Source organism: Diabrotica undecimpunctata, chromosome 3 (assembly GCF_040954645.1).
Source record: "Diabrotica undecimpunctata isolate CICGRU chromosome 3, icDiaUnde3, whole genome shotgun sequence".
Classification (NCBI taxonomy): Eukaryota; Metazoa; Arthropoda; class Insecta; order Coleoptera; family Chrysomelidae; genus Diabrotica; species Diabrotica undecimpunctata.
In genome coordinates this window covers 53,024,344-53,045,305 of record NC_092805.1, presented here as the reverse complement: position 1 = coordinate 53,045,305, position 20,962 = coordinate 53,024,344, and the positions used below count along the sequence as shown (strand labels likewise).

Here is a 20,962-nt window from a genome sequence, read left to right as displayed (position 1 = left end):
AATGGTACTACTTTGAATTGATATACTACTCCATCTATCTGAAATCCTGTATACTGTCTACTTTTTCTTTCTAAAGGTATTAACCAGAAACTATGCTGTAAATCGATTTTAGTGAAAAATGACATTCCTGTAATTCTTCCTAGTATTCCATCTATACTCATTGGTGCCTCAAATTGCTTTTCAGTGATCCCGTCAATATTCCTTGCATCCAAACATAACCTGATTTCACCTGATCTTTTACGCACTACTACTATAGGGTTGATAAAACGTGTATCTGCCTTCTCAATGATTCCATCTTCTAACATATTATTAATTGTTCTGTATACTTCTTCTCTGTATTTATATGGTATTGGGTATGATTTTGTTTTAAAATCTTTTTCTTCTTTAACTTTTATACTATGGATATAATTTTGTGCAATTCTATTTTCTTTATTGACAAGTCCCTTGTGTTGCTGCAATATGGAAACGACCACTGATTTATACTCCTCAGGGCAATTTAAAACTTTTATCATATCTTCTTCTTTACAAATAAAATTATTCTTCATTATGTACTCATTATTCCTTGCTTCCAATTTTACGCACTCCACCTCGTAGGCATCCATCTGCTTAAAATTTCCATTCCTTAAATATTCACTACAATAATTATTCTTTACATTCTTTTGGGACATTTCCCTATCATCAAAATACATTTCTTCTTCATAAACATCATTATTTTCCCTCAATAACATCCTATCAACTCTTATTCCTTCTTCCACCTCATCTTTCTGCATAAATTTAATTATTTGCCCTTCCAAAGTTACCATTTTTTCTTCAAAATCTATCTTTACTTTCTTCTTTTCCAATTCATCATTTCCCATTAATATATCAACACATAAATCCTTGACAATAAATCCTTGCATATTAATTTCTTTATTAAGAATATTAATTTTAAAATTGGCTAGTTTATCAATTTCACCCAACTTCTTATTATTTGCACCAATAATTTTAATTTTTGGAATCTTTATTATATCTGATAGTTTTAATGTATTAAAAACAAAATTCTCCGAGACTAAAGTAAGTGCACGTGAGACCGGTGCAAATAGCACCAACAATTTTAATTTTTGGGCTCACATGGCTCACTTAATATATTTTACAACATTATATATATATATATATATATATATAAAAAAAAAATACTTTTTATATGCTAATTTCTTAAAAATGCTCTCACATAAATAATTTTTATTAAATTCTCTAGTATATAACTTCTTAAAATAACCAAATACTTGTTATATCTAATATTATCTAGTATATAACTTATAAATTATTTTCTTTAAACACCAATCATATCAATATATATATATATATATATATATATATATATATATATATATATATATATATATATATATATATATACAGTCAAAAGTCAAAATCGTTTACCTATATATATATATATATATATATATATATATATATATATATATATCTACGGCATAAAGTGGACTCCGCCCATGTTAAAATTCAGGTTCAAGTGAGCTCCGTGGTCAAGTGGCCACCGATATACGGAGCTCACTTGACCATTCCATAATATTGGCTCTGTCGATTCGTCAACATGTATAGTTTCACAATTTTTAAAAATTTTGTGGAGCCCCTAAGTACCCCTGTATCATGAATGTATATCGCTTAGTTCACGTGTATATATTATAGGGGTCGTTCAGATCTTGTTCCGTGTATATTGGAACCATACGTATATCGGTTTAAGTAAGCTCTGATAGTTTGGCAACTATGGGATTAAGCCGTTTATTTCCAGCGTATGTTCTAAACGGTTCATATAGACTCCTTACTTTTGTTATCATTCATACGCATTACAGTATGTAACAGATATGTGTACTACCAAATACCTGTTTTTGGTAGGTACGTGCTTTTCTAAAAATAGATTTATAGATACAAAAGGATTTCATTACCAAGTTGGATGTGTTTTTTCATATGCGAAAATTTTCTAATGTATTTTGTTAACGTGAGTATGTCTTTATACGTTTTATTTAAGAATCCGGTTAATAAGAACTTCTTTTATTTCATCCATTGTTTCATGATATCTTATATACAGCTTTTTTATTATTTTAATTCTTCTATTTTATTATTTTATTTTTTTCTGGATTCTATTTCTTATTATTCTATTTTTTAATTCTGGATAGAAGGTTATCTCAAAATAAATTTTTAAGTGCTAAAATAGATATTTTTTTGTTAAAATGGGTAGTAGTGCACAAAAAAGGGAAGAATGCTTAATTTTTCTAACATGAATTATACCACTTCACCAATATTACATATTTCTGAATGTTTTATCTCGTATTTAGGAGTAATATGTAATTAATATAAGTGGAGTTAGTGTCAAATTTGCAATGATCTTTATAAGTAATAGCTTACTGACTGTACTTTACATGTTCAGTTCACATAAATAAACCTTGTCCCTTCAAAAAGAGCGATTTGAACGGTAAAGTTAACTAAGAAAGTGCGATAAGTCTTGTACCACCCCACATGCACACAAGTTAACCGGTGTTTGCAGGCAAGAGTCCTCCTGGCAGATTTAAGGAAGATAACTACCATAAGGAAGTTCCGTTCGAGGGATCAGATGGAGAGGAGCAGCTTATTTTTTTTGTATATCTTGCAGATGTGTTGATATAGCCAGTTTTTCCTTGATTCTAGTCATAAAATGGGCTGGTATTCGTGGAGTGGATGTCACGAATCTGGACTTTATTTTTTTTTGCTCTCTAGCTACTTATCTTCGGATATTAGGTGGATTGATAGCTACGATATTGTAGAGCTTATGTATGGATGTGAGTCTTAATATTCCCTGAATTTGGCTGACTAATTTATAACTAAATATTTTATAAGTTATTTAAATAACTATTTATAAGCGGCATTTAGATTAACAAATACCACTACTCATACCTGATATTTTTTGTACTTCTCTTCGCTGTGTTGGGCAAGATTTAGTATTTGTGACATATATGATCTAACCTGTCATATATAGCCACTTTTGTCTTTTAATTTGAGTTTTTCTTCTATTATCGGTTTATATTAAGGATCATGTACAGAAGTATTCTGTATAGCTGACAAAATAAATAGATATATTGGCCGATAGCTTTTGTGGTCGTTGGAGTTTTTGCCAGGTTTAAGCAAGGCAACAACTTTGTCTTTGCTTTGCTTGTCTAAAGACTTTGAATATTAGCCATTGTTGTATTTTTAGTTCCAATTTTATAGTTAGTCTCGTGCTCAGATCCTCAGCCAGGAGCCGTAATATTGTTCATTATATACGTGGATAGCGGATCCAAGCTCAACATCGTTAAAAGGTTCTCTCAGCTGACTGGTTTTGTTTTCTCTCATTATAAGTTTTTCTTTGCTTCTTTGCCTGCATTTAATATGTAATTTTCAGCGATTAGCTTAATACCAAATACCATAGGATTGGCCATCTACGTGCTTCCTGCATTTTGTTAAGCGCAAATGTAAAGTGGAGTGTCTTTATCTCTAGATATACTCTTAATATTTATACACATAATTAGAATAGTTGGTCCTAAAAAGGACCAATTTGACAAAAAACATATTGAACGGGTGATTTAAGAATTAACGATTACTTAATTATTCATTACCCAGGGTACGCCCGATTGCGGTGGTCTTATTAGTACTTTAATTTTCGTGAACGCTTCTACTTTAAACTTCATAAAAAATGACTAATCTTTCACTTTTCTGTTACTGTTATTTTAAGACGATATTTCGAGTCAGATTTGTATAGTAATAACTATAGTCAATATATAGTCTCTATAAGTAAATGAGTTTGTGGTATCGGTTACAACTCATATATATTGATAATGAGGAAATAAACAGGTTAAAATAGGTGTAGAAAATTTTACCTACATATATCGGCACCATTGTTCAGGAGATGGGTTTATCCCAGAGATCAAAGGTTACATACTTTTACAGGCGTATTCTAGGTTCTATTTATATATTTTTATTACTAAAAAAGTGTATTTATAATAAAGGCCTTAAGCTATCTGTAGATTCCATGAATATTAGAATCTATGGAAATTAGCAAATTAAAAAATACAGACATAATTCTGAATGACCAACTTGAGACAAACAGTTATCCCCTCCTCAACTTATTCAGTTACAAAATATGACGTGTAAACGCATACCTGTTTAATTGTTAGATAAAATGAATTTCCATCAAGTAACGGTCGAACCTATCACTTACTAAAAGAGTACGAAAAGACATGCTTAGGCTTTAGAGTATGGGTACTTTAGTACAAAGTACCCTTTGCTTTTGCCAATTGCTTTGTCACTTTCTCAGCGATGGGTCTCTCTTTTGCTCATCAATAATGTTCCCGCTCGATATAGTTATTCTAAGATATTCAGATTTCACTATATGCTCTACATTTGGCTTTATCTCCTATTAATTTACAACTACGACGAAATCTTTATAATATATCTGATGCATTGATATTAAAGTGGAGTAGAATACTTGGTAGATAATATTTATTTGTTTTGAGTATACTTATTTTACGACCTAGTACATAAAAAAATAAATACTTGTGTGCTCAGTGCTTTCTCAGTCTGTAAAACATAAACATGCTTCCATATTAGATTATACATTTATTAAGAATGTCCACTCTCTGAATTGAAGTTTTTATCTTAAAATATGACTGTGTCCCACAATCTTTCACAAAAGTTATTCTTTTCTGAAATTTTCTGAATAAGGTTCAATAGGTTTTTATATTTTTGTTTTAAGTTTTAATCTTTAAATCGAAGTTCATTTTTTAAAAAACTATAAACATGTGACAACAAATTGCTATATGAACGGCGTTGTGCATCACTAGACCCAGCCCCAATTTCTTAAATTGTGGATTATGGCGCTTTCTGGTGGAAAAGAGGAACAACAGGATAACATCAGATGTAGACCAAACAAAAGAAATTAGGACACGCATTGAAATAGCACGTGCATTATTTTTCAAACTTTAAAAGTTTCTTTGTTTTCGGGATATAAAGTTAGAGCCTGAGAATGCTTCGATGTTACGTGTTCTCTACTTTTCTTTATGGCTTGGAAGCGTGAACACTAAAACAAGTCCATCTGAATAAGTTGGCCGCATTTGAATTTTGGTGTTACAGAAGAATCCTACGAATATCATGGATTCAAAGAATGTCAAACGTGGAAGTAACTAGAATGATAGGAAATGGGGCGAAAATATTATTACCTATCAAAAGACGAAAACTTGAGTACTTAGGACATGTGATGAGAGTGCAAAAATACGCATTATTACAACTTATTATGCAAGGCAAAATCTGAGGAAAGCGAAATGTGGGAAGACGAAGAATATTCTGGCTTAAAAACTTAAGGGAATGGTTTGAATGCGGTAGTGCAGAACTTTATAGAACGGCAGTCAACAGAGTCCGTATAGCCATGATGATTTCCAACCTTCGATAGAAGATGGAACTTAAAGAAGAAGATAGAAAAAGGCATAAACTATCTACGTAATAAATCCCATTAACCTGTTAGTAACGAATAACCAGATATATTTAAAAAGATTAAGTACCTTTCTTTTTATTTTGGATTTTGAATTTTGCATAACTAGAGCAAGCGACTAATTTTTGTGTATTAGTTTTGGACCAAGCGCCTCTTGTGAGCGTTTTAATGATTGTAAATCGAATATTTGGCAACATATGTACATAAACGTGGTTAACAATGGTGACGTTGGCAACTTGTTGAGGCGTTTAGGTTAAGAAGTAGTGGCAGTTATTGCTTAAATTTTTCTATAATAGTCACATTACAGAAGAGCTAACACAGAAAGAGAATACTTAACAAAAGACATAACATTAAGTAAAATGTATGAATTGTATATTGAAGAAGCAGACAATGATCTTGTTAAATTTTCGTTTTACAAAAAAATGTTTTTAACACGATTTAATCTTCAAAGAAAAAAGTTGAAAAAAGATACTTGTAGTAGATGTGATTGTTTCGAATTAGAAATTAAAAATTGCGCAGATAACGAACAATTAAGAGTTAAAAAAAGAAAAAATGTGCACTTAGAAGAAAGAAAGCTAGACATGAAGATAAGCAACGATCAACCAGAAGTGGAAACCTTTTGTTTTGATTTAAAGAAAAACTCTTCCCCTTTCGAGAATTCTAATAAATATTGTATATTATAAGCGTCAATTATGTATTTACAACCTTGGTATCTATAGCGCCAAGGATAAAAAAGTCATTGTTATATTTGGATAGAAGGTGAAGCTGGTCGGGGAGCCCAGGACGTAGGCAGTTGTCTTAAGAAACACATTGAAGAAAATGTTACTTCTGCAAAACATGTAATTTTGTGGTCAGACTCTTGTGGCGGCCAAAACCGCAGCATTAAAATAGTTTTGATTCTGAAAATGATTTTGGAAACTCATCCTACCATTGAAAAAATTACATTACGCTATTTCTTTCCTAGTCATAGCTTTTACCCAATGGTAGTGATTTTGGAGATTTTAAAAATGCCCTAAAATTTCAACAACGTTTATATACCGTTGATGATTACCTAAACGTGATGAAAAAATTCCGTAAAAAGAACCCACTAGTAGTTCACAGAATGAAAAAAGAAGAATTCGTCAAGCTAAGAAGAAATACAAGCGAATCAACAGAAGAGACCAATTTAATACATCTTGATAAAATATTAAAGTTAACAACTACATCTTCGTAAATATGGAACACTTCAAATATCTTAGATAAATAATCACGGTTAATAATAATGCCACTAAATAAATACAGATCATAATTTAAACTTTTTACCTACTTTAATATATATATGCTAATCATGGACAATGACTATCAATGACTATCGCTACAAATCCGTATAGAAGAAGAACACATACTTAATAAAGAAAGCTCATATAACGATATTGTTTAGGCAAATAAATTGCTTAAGGTAGATCGTACACATGCATAGACGCCAAGATGTCAAACTTGTAAAACTGGTATGGAAGGAAGTTAGCACAGAAGAATACCACTTGAGCGTCTCAGTATGCAATGAAGAGAAAACATCCAATCATATCTCAAAAAATTAACATCGTGAAGGTTCTTCTCTGAACCCCATAACAAATGGCTAATCTTTTACTTTTCATTAAAAATTTAAATTTTAATAAGTCACGTAAATAACGTTTTAAAAGTGCCTTTCCTGAGATAACTTTTTTTAAGCCTGGTTTGTTTGATTACATGTAATTGATTTGATAGTCCCCAACAGATGAGTATTGACTATAGGTAGGATAGCAGGTAGTTAAACAGGCATGTGTTGATAAATATGATGGGTCGGTAGATAGTCTCATTATTCCTAAATCTGACCTCATGTTACCTTCCTCCTTCATTTGTGGAAGTCCTAAAGGCATTTTTTCTCTTGGGGCATCCTCCCAATTTAACTTGGCAATGTAGTTATTATAGAGCCTTTGGATATAGCCAGCGTAACTTTAGCATTGAGATTTAGCTTCTTACACGACGTTGTTGTCTTTATATATGTGTTTGGCCTTGGCATTAGTTCCGTTCGGTATTGGTTAGTACGCGGACCTTTGTAAGTCGGAAAATACTTCTGATGGCTTTTCTAGCAATCCTGATCTAATTAATACCTGAGTTTTACGTACATTGTTTTGTTAGCGTTCTGGCCACATATCCACACATTAGCACTGGTTTAATCACTGTTTTATATATCCTGATTTAAGAAAGTCGTATTAGACCTCTGAATTTAAAAGTATTATAAGAGTTATATATACATCAGTTAGCTACCTGAATATTCCCTTTTATTTCTTATGTTACAACGTTATCTACGATATCTAAAATGTTGCAATCCTTTAAAATTATATGGGTCTATTGTTACGTTATGCCCTACTCTACGTCATCTCTTTTGTATGTTAAAGAACATTTATATACTTTATTACTGACTATTAGACGGTTTTTTTATATGTTAATATCATTATTTTATAGTATTCTAATAATTTATGGATTAAATCCGGATAGCAAATTGATATTCTTCACTTTCTCGGAAAATTAATATTCTAACACACAAAATCCTATTAAATTGCCAAAACCTTCCTTGCATATTCTATTCACTTATGAGGGGCAGCAGCAATATCAGTACCATAATAAGGCGTATAGTACTGGACTGGCTAATCGTTGGATAATGGGAAGCATGAATTTTAATGTTTTCGGGACTGCCATCTGTTAGCGGATTGCAGAGATATCAGTACCAAGTTAATGCATATAGTAATTGTTGCTTGAACTTTATTATTATTAAACAACACTATATTTTCTAGTAAAATCATCATGACTTTACAGTAAGAAAAATTTTCGAACGTTGGTTATGGAAACATCATGTACATACCACCAGGTTCCCTATGTCGATATCCAGCAAAATCGTTGTAATAAGGAGACGGCAAACAAAAATCCAGAGATAACAATATGCACCAAGAAAGTCTGTTTTATTCAACAGTCGAATAAACTACAGATTCTTGATTCAAATAGTCAAAAAATCAATAAGCAGCTTAGTAAAATAGAAATAACGCCTATTTAAGATGTAATCCATTAACGGGCTAAGGTACAAAGCACTCCTGGCATATGCTAATGATATGGATCTCATAAGAAACTTTCTCCGGTCCGCAAACATCTTTAACAAAGTGCACGAAAACTGTTTCACTTAAAATCAACGAAATGAAAACCAAATACAAGCGAATCAACAGAAGAGACCAATTTAATAAATTTAGAAAAAACATTAAAGTCAACAACTACAATTGAAAGTATGGAACATTTTAAATTTGCTGTGGCAAAAATCATTATACTTGGGTTACATTGATATTTATGTGGCAATCAGCTGTAAAAGTCATTGCCTTTTTCGTGTCGTATCATATTTTAGCATATCATATTTTGAGTGAAATTGATCCTAAATGCGTCTAATAATATTAAGTTTGTAAAACAGCTGTCCGTTTATGCTCATTCGGTCACCTTTTGTAAAACAGTCTGTGTAAATAGAAGGGATTTATATAATCTTTTCATTTCGTAATTTTTTCGTTTTATAATTATAGTTCTCTTGCTTTTATTTTCTATGGTAATACATATACATACCCAATTCAAAAGGGAGAAAACCAGCGAATTCTAAATTAAACATAAACATTATTCTCTCTTTCTCCCTATATGTTATATAAAGATCATCGTCATCTTATAGTCAGAACGGAACAAGATTCTATTGCCTTTTCTTCTTTTTGTCTTCCCTTTCCTATTGAAAATACAGCCAGGTAAAAGACGTTTTTAAAATTTATGTCAATATTTCTGAAGTGCCTTTTTTTTGGATAATTTTTTTTAAGCCCAGTTCGTTTGATTACATGTAATTGATTTGATATTCCACAACAGATAAGTATTGATTGTAGGTAGGATAGCAGGTATTAATAAATATAATGGGTCGGTAGATAGTCTCATTATTCCTAAATCTGACCCTATGTTACCTCCTCCTTCATTTGTGGAAGTCTTAAAGGCATTTTTTCTCTTGGGGCATCCTCCCAATTTAACTTGGCAATGCAGTTATTATAGAGTCTTTGGATAAAGCCAGCGCAACTTTAGCACTGAGATTTAGTTTCTTGTACGACGTTGCTATCTTTATATATGTGTTTGATCTTGGAATTAGCTCTGTTCGGTATTGGTTAGTACTCGGACCTCTGTAAGTCGGAAAATACCTCTGATGGCTTTTCTAGCAATCCTGGTTTAATTAATACGTTCTCGTCACGTATCCACACATTAGCACTGGTTTGATCACTATTTTATATATCCCGATTTTAGAGACTCGAATTAGACTTCTGGATTTAAAAGAGGGTTATATATACATAAACATCAGTTAGCTACCTAAATATTCCCTTTTATTTTTTATGTAACAACATTACCTACGGCATCTAAGACGCTGCAATCTTTCAAAATTATATGGCTTTATTGTTCCGTTATGCGCTACCCTCGATCCTCTCTTTTGTATGTTAAAGAACATCTACTAAAGAAAGCCTAACCAGTTTAAAATCCGGTCACATTTTCTATCATGTCGGAGAAAACTATGGGAATGGAGGAATTGGGCTCTTTATTAATAAAAAACTAGCTGAGAATATCATATCAGTAAAAGCAGTTTCCACAAGAGTTATACTTGCAAAATTACAACTAAACACCCGTTACTCCATAAAGATCATTCAAGTCTATGCACCAACATCGAGTCACGCTGACGAAGAAATAGAACAGTTCTATGATGACTTGTACACAGCTGTTTCAGAAGACCAAGAACATTTTACGGTAATATGTGGCGACTTTAATGACAAAATAGGAATAAGCACTGACCCAGCTGAAAATGCCCTCGGAAATTTTGGCACACCAGGTAGAAACGAAATGGAGGAAATACTCTTAAATTTCCTATTAGAAAACAATCTATATTTAATGAATAGCTTCTTCTATAAGAAGATCCATAGAAGATGGACTTGGAAGAGCCCCTATGGTAAGACAAAAAATGAGATCGACTTCATCATCACTGACAAAAAACATATAGTCAAAGATGTTACAGTCTTAAATCAATTTTCGGTTGCAAGCGATCATAGAATGGTCCGAGCAACTGTAGAAGTCAATATTAAGCACGAAAGACTGAACATGATAAAAAGTAAAAAATTCAAACCTTGGATGCGCCCAACGAATGAACTTGAGTTTGAAAAATATATCACCAGTAACTTACTCAGAACTACAACAAGAGAAGACATAAATAACCTAAACGAAGAAATAGTAGATACATTAACACAAGATCAGGAAAAATTTGGCCCTAAACATGGAAAAGAACAAAAAAATAGTAAAGAAACGAAACAAAAAATGGAAGATCGTAGAATGCTGAGAAGTCAAGGAAATGTTGACTCACAAGATATAAACAACATAAATAAAGAAATCTCTAAAGCCATCAGACGGGATATTAGAAAATACAACAACGAGAAAATTATAAAAACTATAGAAGACAACAAAATCATGAAAGCGTTGAGGAGAAAAATAGAAAATGACAAAAAAGAAATCTTCCAACTTAAAGACAAATATGGAAACATTATATAAGAGTCAACTTATTCCAGAGCTCATCGAACAACCAATACAAAAGGTACATAATGTAGGATCGGAGGATATACCAGATATATCACGAGAGGAAATTCAACATGCCCTCAAAAATATGAAAAATAATAGAGGTCCGGGGGAAGATGGTGTAGTCATTGAGACAATTAAACTAGGAGGTCCACTGTTGATGTCCCGAATCCAATCACTTTTTAATCTATGTCTGCATAGTGAAAACATTCCAAGTAAATGGAAAAATTCGGTTACAATCATCCTCCACAAAAAAGGGGATAAAGCAGATCTCGAAAACTATAGGCCAATTAGTTTGCTTAACTACCTATACAAGCTCTTTATTTAAATACTGACAAACAGATTAGAAGCAAAACTCGATTTCTATCAATCAGAAGAACAGGCAGGATTTCGAGCGGGACACGGAATAAACGAGCATTTGCAATGCCTTAAAACTCTAGTTGAAAAGTCTATCGAATATAACAGACCCCTTGCTCTTATCTTTGTCGACTTCCACAAAGCATTTGACACAGTCGAAACAGTTGCTATCTTAAAAGCACTATCAGAATGCAGAATATATCAAAGGTATGCAAATATTATTCGAAATATATACGAAAATGCGACAACAACCGTTAACCTCCATTGCACTGAGAAGATAAAAATTGGCAGAGGGGTGCAGCAGGGAGATACCTTGTCGCCAAAACTATTTATAACAGTCATGGAGTACGCATTTAAAAGGCTAGAGTGGGAATCAAAGGGTATTAGAATCGATGGAAAGATATTCAATCATCTCAGATATGCCGATGATATTGTTCTCATAACAGACAACTTAGAAGAAGCCAGAGTTATGCTACAACAACTACAGCAAGTAACCCAGAAAGTCGGTTTAAAAATAAACTATAGAAAAACAAAAATGATGACCAATCTCGTCCCCAATGAGCTAATAGAAATTAAAAAGTCGCCCATAGAACTTGTAGAAAAATATGTGTATTTGGGTCACGAAATAAGGTTAACGCGAGATAACCAAACATGCGAGCTACTCAAAAGAATAAGTCTGGGTTGGGCTGCATTCGGAAAAATGAGAGACGTATTTAAAACAAATATACCGATCCATTTAAAAAGAAAAGCTTTTAACCAGTCCGTTCTACTAGTCCTCACATACGGAGCAGAAACCTTAACTCTTACAAAAACATCAGCCGAAAAATTGAGAAGGACACAACGAAAGATGGAGAGATCAATGCTTGGAATAAACTTAAGCAATAGAATAAGAAACGAGGAAGTTCGTAGACGAACCGGAGTGAAAGACATTATCGAACATATTACAAAAAAAATGGAGATGGGCAGGACATGTTGCAAGAATGAAAGACAACAGTTGGACCAAAAAATTGCTTGAGTGGAGACCACGGACTGACAAGCGAAGCCGAGGAAGACCCCCAAAGCGATGGACCAACGACCTCAAAAGAATCGTGACCAATTGGATACCAGAGGTGCAAAACAGAAGCAGATGGAAAAGTCTAGAGGAGGCCTATGTTCAACAATGGACAACTCATGACTGATTGATGATGATGATGATGACTATTAGACCGCTTTTTTTGCTGCTACTAGCATTATTTTAGAGCATTCTATTATTTAATTTATGGATTAAATCCGGATAGCAAATAGATATTCTTCACTTTCTCGTAGAAATAATATTCTAACACACAAAATCCTATTAAATTGTCAAAACCTTCCTTGCATATTCTATTCACTTATGAGGAGCAGCAGCAACATCAGTACCATAATAAGGCGTATAGTTCTGGACTGGCTAATTGTTGGATAATGAGAAGCATGAGTGTAGCAGTTTTAATGTTTTCGGTACTGCTACCTGGTATCGGGGAGCAGAATTATCATTACCGAGTTAATGCATATAGGAATTGTTGCTTGAACTTTATTATTATTAAACAGCACTATATTTCCTAGTAAAATAATCATAAATTTACAGTAAGAAAAATTTTTGAACGTTGGTTATGAAAATATCATGTACATACCACCGGGTTCACTATGTCCATATCCAGCAAAATCCTTGTAATAATGATACTGGAAACCAAAGATAAAAATATGCTCCAAGAAACTCTGTGTTATAAAACAGTCGAATAAAATACAGATTCTCGATTCCAATAATCAAAAAATTAATGAACAGCTTACTAAAATAGAAATAACGCCTATTTAAGATGTAATCCATTAACGGCCCAAGGGACAAAGCACTCCTAGCATATGCTAATGATATAGAACTCATAACTCTAATGAGAAACTCTTTCGTCCACAAACTTCAATAAAGTGAAGAGAGCACAAAAAATGTTTGACTTAAAATCAACGAAATAAAAACCAAATACAAGCGAATCAACAGAAAACCAATCAACCAATTCAATAAACTTAGAAAAAACATTAAAGTCAACAACTACAATTTCGTAAGTATGGAACACTTTAAATATCTTAGATCACTAATCACGGTTAGTAATAATGCCACTAAAGAAATACAGAGCATAATTCAAACTTCAGACCTATTTTAATACATGGATGTGAGTCATGAAGAATGACTAAAACAAATAAGGAAGCACTCCGAATATTTGAAAGGAAAATAATCAGAAATTTTTATTTAACCCCATTATCATAACTACTATTTAAATGGGAATAAGCCACAATTAGAGGTTAAAGTTAGTTTATTGACGTTTCAATTTCCACTTCGGAAATCATTCTCACTAATGTTTGTATTTTGAGAACGATTTCCGAAGTGGAAATTGAAACGTCAATAAACTAACTTTAAGCTTTAATTGTGGCTTATTCACATTTAAATAGTAATTACTTAAAAATGCCACAAGAAAATAGCTTCAGAACTCATTATCATATCGCTACAAATCCGTATAGAATAAGAAAGCATACTGAATAAAGAAAGCTCGCATAACGATATTGTTCAGGAAAATAAATCCCTTAAGGTATATCGGACACGTGCATAGACGCCAAGATGTCAAACTTTACTGGTGTGGAAGGAAGTTAGCACAGAAGAATGCCACTTGGGCATGTCAGTATACAATGGAGAGAAAACATCCAATCATATCTCAAAAAATGAACATTTCATTTGATTGCAGATTCGTGGAAAATCGATCAACTTGGAGATAAGTTGTAGTCAGCGAAGACCTACCCAGTGTTGTAGCGCTACGTATTGATAATGATAAAGAGAAAGGAGAAACAGTGACAAAAAGCAACAAAAATGGACTATGGAGCAAAGCTGCTTCAAAATCTTTGATTGGAGAGGATTAAAATGAAAGTATAAGAAATACAATGGATGATTGATGGATTCGAGAAACTTCAGACTTGAGAAAGGCACTCTCCGAAATAGCTGTAGTGATAAGATAGAAATAATTTTGTAGAAGTTTTGCTGTTTTATTGTTAAACAAAATGGAATTAACATACGACATTATATACGCTAAAATAACTAGACAACTTATATGATACGGACATATAAGGAGAAAGTTTAATGTACAATAATCTACCCAATATTTGTTATGAGTAAAAACGATATGAATAAACAAAATAAAGAAATCCATGGCAAAAGGCAAAAAGAGTAATGATTTAAAAATGAGAGAGGTATCCTGTGGATAACATGTGCTTAATTAGGAACGAATGGAGATGAAGATCAGAAGACGACAAAGAATGTTTTAAATTGATAAATGTATACAATTTTTAGCAATGTATATTTATAGGTCATTATTAGGGCCAACGTGCTAATTTTATGTAAAATAACACTTTTCAAGTTGGATCGGTTACAGCACAGTGGAATCAAATACACCCAAAGTTAAAAACTATCGATGTTTATATGAAAGATGAAACCTTATGGCACATGACCGTGCAATCTTGACACCTATACATTATCACATAATTGTGAACGGTATATTGTACCTTATTACTAATTATTTTATTCTAAGAATAAGTTTAATAATTTATGGGAGATTTAATGTATTTAAAATTTTACAGGATCCGGTATCGTAATAAGAAGTCAAATTTCACTACAACTCCATTAAAACGTGTTAAATTTTACTTTGGATATTCTTTCTGTGAATATAATAAGTAAAAATACAGTAAGTTTCATCTTCTTATTGTGCCGTATTCTAATTAAGGTTAGCGATTACTTCTTTAAACGCTTCCCATAAATTATTATAGTTTAAATTTAACTACTTTATGAAACAAATATTGCACGTCATAAATTGCAGGAATTGAAAAATTACAAAGATCTCCTGTTTACAGAGTTTCTTTTAATTTTATGTAGTTTATTATAATCCTACCAAAGGGCTTCTACTTTCTTAAACTGTTACACGACTACTTTTCTCGATGTTAGTACATTTAGAGACTAAATGTTTAAGTGCATATTCATTTTAACAAAAAATAATAATAAATAAAACGAAAACTAGCCATTTCCAAGCTTATAATAAATACTTTTTTAAGTTTGAAAATAATTAAAGCAAGTAATATAAATAACCACCATAAAATATTTAACTACATTAACCGAGTACCTATTTGTGAAATTTCTCGATGACTAAATTGATTGATATTTAAATAAATTTGAAGTTCCAAAACGCACCTGCTGTAAAATTTAAAAATCTACGACTAATCAAATTATTGGCAACATCGGAGGAGTTTAGTTGTGTACGCAAAGAAATGTAAACGGATCCCAAAAGTGTTTTAACCTATTACGGAGTCCACTTAATCCGACGTGTTGGTCGGAGTCCACATAAAGCGCTACCCAGATAATAATATACACGATGTATATTCGCCTGGAGTTAGTATAATACCGTTTTAGTACGGAGCCCCCATTAACCGCTAGATCTATATATATATATATATATATATATATATATATATATATATATATATATATATATATATATATATATATATATATATATATATAAAATAATAAATTGATTTAAAATAAAATGAATGAAAAATATATAATAGAAAACTAAGTCTAATGGTTCGTTTTTATCGTATTCTTACGAATAATCAAGAACCCGTTCAACTTCGGGGCGCTGTAAAACCCAGAAAAATTAATGAAATGATTTGTAGTGAAACTTATTCTTTAAAAACCTTCTATAATATTGCTCTGATGTCATTTTATCGTAAAATAATTAAAAAAAAAGTTATAAGGGCCAAAGAAAATTATTATTATAAATAAGTTATTTTTGTTAATAACTTTTTTATTTTCCATTTTACACTAACAATTAATAGAAATAAAGTTGTAGACAATTTAATTTTTACAAATAATGTTGAATAAAATTTTCTGTAGGGTTGGTAGTTTACAAGATACAGTGCGAATATCTTGTGCATCCCATATTCCAAGATGGCGGGTATTCAAGAAATCCAGGTAAACTTCGGAGCGCTGTGAAAAGAGAAATTACCGATATTACTTACCCTCCAAACAAGCCTATACTTACCCTCCCAACAACTTAAAAAGAATAAAAGTGTGTTCGGAAATGCATAAAAAAGGTAGTGATCAACTTTTTGCAGCAATCCATAAACTAATAGTTCTTATATGGCAGAATGAATTGGTATAAGAAGAGTGGCTAAAGGGAATAATATGTCCGTTGTATAAAAAGGGTGATCAACTGGAGTGTAAGAACTATAGAGGCATTATTCTGTTAGCATCTGCATATAAAATCTTCGGCAATGTATTGTTTAAAAGACTTAAACATTTTACAAAGGATATTGTGGGTCAATATCAATGCGGATTTACTGCTGGAAAGACAAGTAAACATCAAATTTAAGCACATAGGCAGATTCTAGAAAAGTCACCAGTATATAACAATGACACACACTATCGTCGTCGAACTCAAAGCAGCCTATGACAGTGTGAAAAGAAATACGTTATATAATGCAATGATATACTTTGGAATCCCACCTAAGTTAGTTAAGTTGACCCAACTAATAATGCAAAACGTAAGCTCATGCGTTAGAATTGAAGGAGAAAACTCTATGTTCTTTGACATTAATGGTCTAAGACAGAGGGACGCACTAGCGTGTCTACTCTTTAATATTGCCTTGAGAAAGGCAATCATACAATTTAATATTGGAATAAATGGAACCATTTTTAATAGATCGACGCTAGTTATAGTGGACAGAAGTATGAAAGTCCTGGTGCAGTGTTTTATAAGGCTTGCGGACGCATTAGGACTTATAATAAACGAGGAAAAAACCAAATATATGTTGGTTTTTAAAAATCCCCCAAACGTTAAACAGTGACTTTAAATTAACAACCATACCTTTGACCAAGTCAAAGAATTCATATAAATTGGATTAGTAGTAAACGCAAAAAATACGACAAGCGACGAAATAAAAAGACGCATAGCAATAGCAAACAGAACTGTTCACGGGCTCCAGACAACATTTAACAAATAAAAATATAAAACGTGCAGTAAAGCTCAATATATACAAGACCTTTTTAAGACTGGTTTTGACATATGGGGCTGAAACGTGGAGCTTATCTCAATATGATGAAAGATTTCTTGGTATTTTTAAAAGAATAAATCTTAGAAAGATTTTTGGGGCCGTAAATGAAAATGGGCTATGGCGTCGAAGATACAACTTTGAACTGTATCAATTATACACCGATCCAGATATTGTGAAATTCGTTAAAGTCCAGAAACTTGGATGGGCTAGATACATTGCTAGGATGTCAGATCACGAATACACGAAGAGATTAACATTATTAAAACCAAAGGGCACAAGAAGTAGAGGACTACCACGAAGGAGATGGATTGATGATGTGGAAGAAGATCTACAGATTCTAAAGGTCAGAAGATAGAGGGAAGTTGCCAGCAATCGAAAGGAGTGGCGACTTCTTTGTGAGCATGCCAAGATCCACAATGGATTGTCGAGCCACTTATGATGATGATTCCCAAACACAGATAACTGTTTATAAATATTTGCAAAAACCATAACTTCTTTTACGCATCAAGTAATTATTTAGAATTGATCCTGTACATTTTTCAATTACCACAACGAATTGGGGTTGAAATAAAGGATTGCGCCCTAAATTTCTCACACCTGTACCAACCGATTACGGCACTGCCAAAACAGTAATCGAAATAAAGATACGAAACTATGTGTATGAATGCCTTACTGTATCAAATTGCCGAAAATGTGGTCAAAATTTTCCGAAAATCAAAGATTGTCCTTGCTACTGGTACCAATATTTTTTTACGTCATTAGGTCGTAGGTCATTATTTTTGTATAAGCTAACAATAATAATATAAGCATAAGCAATAACAGTATAATAAAGATGATCAACCGACGATAACCATCCGAGGAACAAAAGTGGAACATGTAGAAGAATACATATATCTGGGTCAGAATATCAAGGTAAACAAAGAAAACCAAACTACCGAAATAAGCAGACGAGTAAGAATGGGATGTGCCGCATTTGGAAAACTCTCATACATACTGAAAGACAAAAAGATACCCCAAAACCTTCGAACCAAAGTGTTCGATTCTTGTATCCTTCCCGTTTTCACTTACGGAGCTCAAACCTGGACATTCACAAAAAAGAACATGGACAAGATTCGAAAAACTCAGCGAGCCATGGAACGACAGATGCTTGGTATCTCACTAATAGATCGGCAAACGAACGAAGCAATCCGGAACAAAACAAAAATAAAGGACGCCGCGAAACAAGCAGCTAAATTAAAATGGAAATGGGCTGCAAAAAAGCTGGACACAACGAACGAACGTCTCGAAGATGGTAGATGGAACAAAGAAGTCGGAAACTGGCGACCGTACGATGCGAAGAGACCAAGAGGAAGACCTCAAATGCGCTGGAGCGACGATATCAAAAGAGTCGCAGGACCAATGTGGAAACGCCTAGCATGGGAGAGGCCGTTATTCGACAATCCGGATAGAAAAAGGGCTAAAAAAAAAAAAAAAAAATTTGTATAAGTTATAAATGTCGTACAAATATGTTTGACCAAAATACCCCCCTTGAGTGGTAGGTTTACCTTACATGTGTACCGATAAAAATTGACAAGTTGATATTACACATTGTACTATTGATTTATATGTGATTCATGCTTGGTCAAATAACCCCTTAAAAATGTCTCATGTGCTTGCAGTCTAAAAGTTAGATTAGGTTACATTTGTATTTATATTAATGTATTGAAGTGGCTTACCTTACAATCGATGAAATATTTATTTTACAACCTCCCAATTGCGATTTTTTTATAATATATGCCTTGAATGAAAGTATTTGCGTACATTTTTCAAGTTTTTTTTTTGTCATTACACCTTTCAAACCACACAGACTAAAAAGTATATTGTTCTTATTATTGACATAGTTGCTAATTAATTTAGTATTTTTAAATGAATAATACAGCATGTTTAAGGTATTATAATAATTATTTAAATAAAAACTAAGATTTATTTTTTACATTTTATTCAAACTTAAACTCAATTTCAAGGTTCCTTAAGTCAAAATTTTCTTTTGCTATTCTCTTTAAATTTTTTTCCTCGGTAGGTCCAGCTTCTCTTACAATCCTGGACAGATATCCATTCGTATTTTTAAGCAGTTCATGTGCATGTGCGTATTCTACTTCTTTACCATCTTCGATAACTAAAATCTTGTCGTTATCCATAATCGTGCTTATATTGTTTGCTATTGTAATAACCGTAGAATTTTTGAATTTTTCTTGAAGTATTTTTTTCATGATAATGCTTGAGCTACAATAAGAATTAAATTTTAGATTACAATAATTTTGTTAGAAAGATATAGTTTTTGAGATAAATTTACAGTGTCATTATACATAACAAAATAATTAATCTACAAAATCTCCAACTTGTAAGTTCGAATGCTAGGCAATTTATAACATAATGGTTGTGGAAGATTTCTTAAGAACAATTTGTAAATATAGTCTTTACAAAAGAAGTCCTTTACTGTAATATTTTATAGTCTAACCAGGCAATATAATAACCCGCTACTTAGTTATTTCCATACAAATATAAATCCCTTTTAAATATGTCTTGCCTAATCGTCCCTTACCTGGTTTTTCTTGGCTTTTCCTTGCTATTCCGTGAAGGAATTACCTAGCTCTCTAGATGTATAGTTAGTACATCATTCTCAAAAATTACAAGCACGGATTCTTAGCGGTAATAAGTGCTGTTATGCATACAAAGACTTAATAAAAAGTAAATTATTGAATCGTGAGTCTAAGCTTAAAATATACAAAACAGTAATTAGACCAGTGGTTCCATATAGATGTGAAACGTGGACCATTTCAACCACTAATAAAAATCAGTTGAGAATATTTGAGCGCAAAACATTGAGAAAGATATTTGGATCAACGCATTGTAAGTTCGTGGAGAATAAAAATGAACTATGAGCAGGAAAAACAAGCTTCTCAATAAGCAGTCGACTGAGGCAGTACATGTAACAGATGATCGCGATCAGTGAAGATGGAGATGAGTGGATCGCGGTCATTGATTAGAATTTTCGAGCTGCTGAAGCTCAATGATGAATCACAACTCATCTGCTAAGATGTTAATGACTCTGATAATGATGAGTTGGAGGAATTATTGCAGAACGCAGATATGGTTAGATTTGTAAAGTCACAAAGACTAAACTGGCTTGGCCACTTAAAAAGAATGCCAGACAATCAAGCTGTAAAAGTAATCCAGAGATGGAAAAACCTTCAGGGAATAGGACAAGATGAAGGCCCCGTAAAAGGTGGATAGACTATGTAGAGAAAGTTCCTAAAACCATAAACATCGGGCAGTGGCAAAATAAAGTATTCGACAGGCAGAATCGAAGAACGTTGTTAAACAGGCCAATAC

The 20,962-nt window shown here is 32.5% G+C and overlaps 1 protein-coding gene across 1 annotated transcript in view; it reads right to left on the bottom strand.

The window, feature by feature from the left end:
* Window positions 1–19,551: 19,551 nt before the first annotated feature.
* LOC140435597 (ATP-binding cassette sub-family C member 4-like) overlaps window positions 19,552–20,962 on the bottom strand; it is an 81,346-nt gene continuing 79,935 nt past the window's right edge. Inside the window, exon 13 of the mRNA XM_072524341.1 lies at window positions 19,552–19,852. Within this exon, the coding sequence (XP_072380442.1) occupies window positions 19,567–19,852 (286 nt within the window). The 3' untranslated portion in view covers window positions 19,552–19,566. The remainder of the gene's footprint in view (window positions 19,853–20,962) is intronic.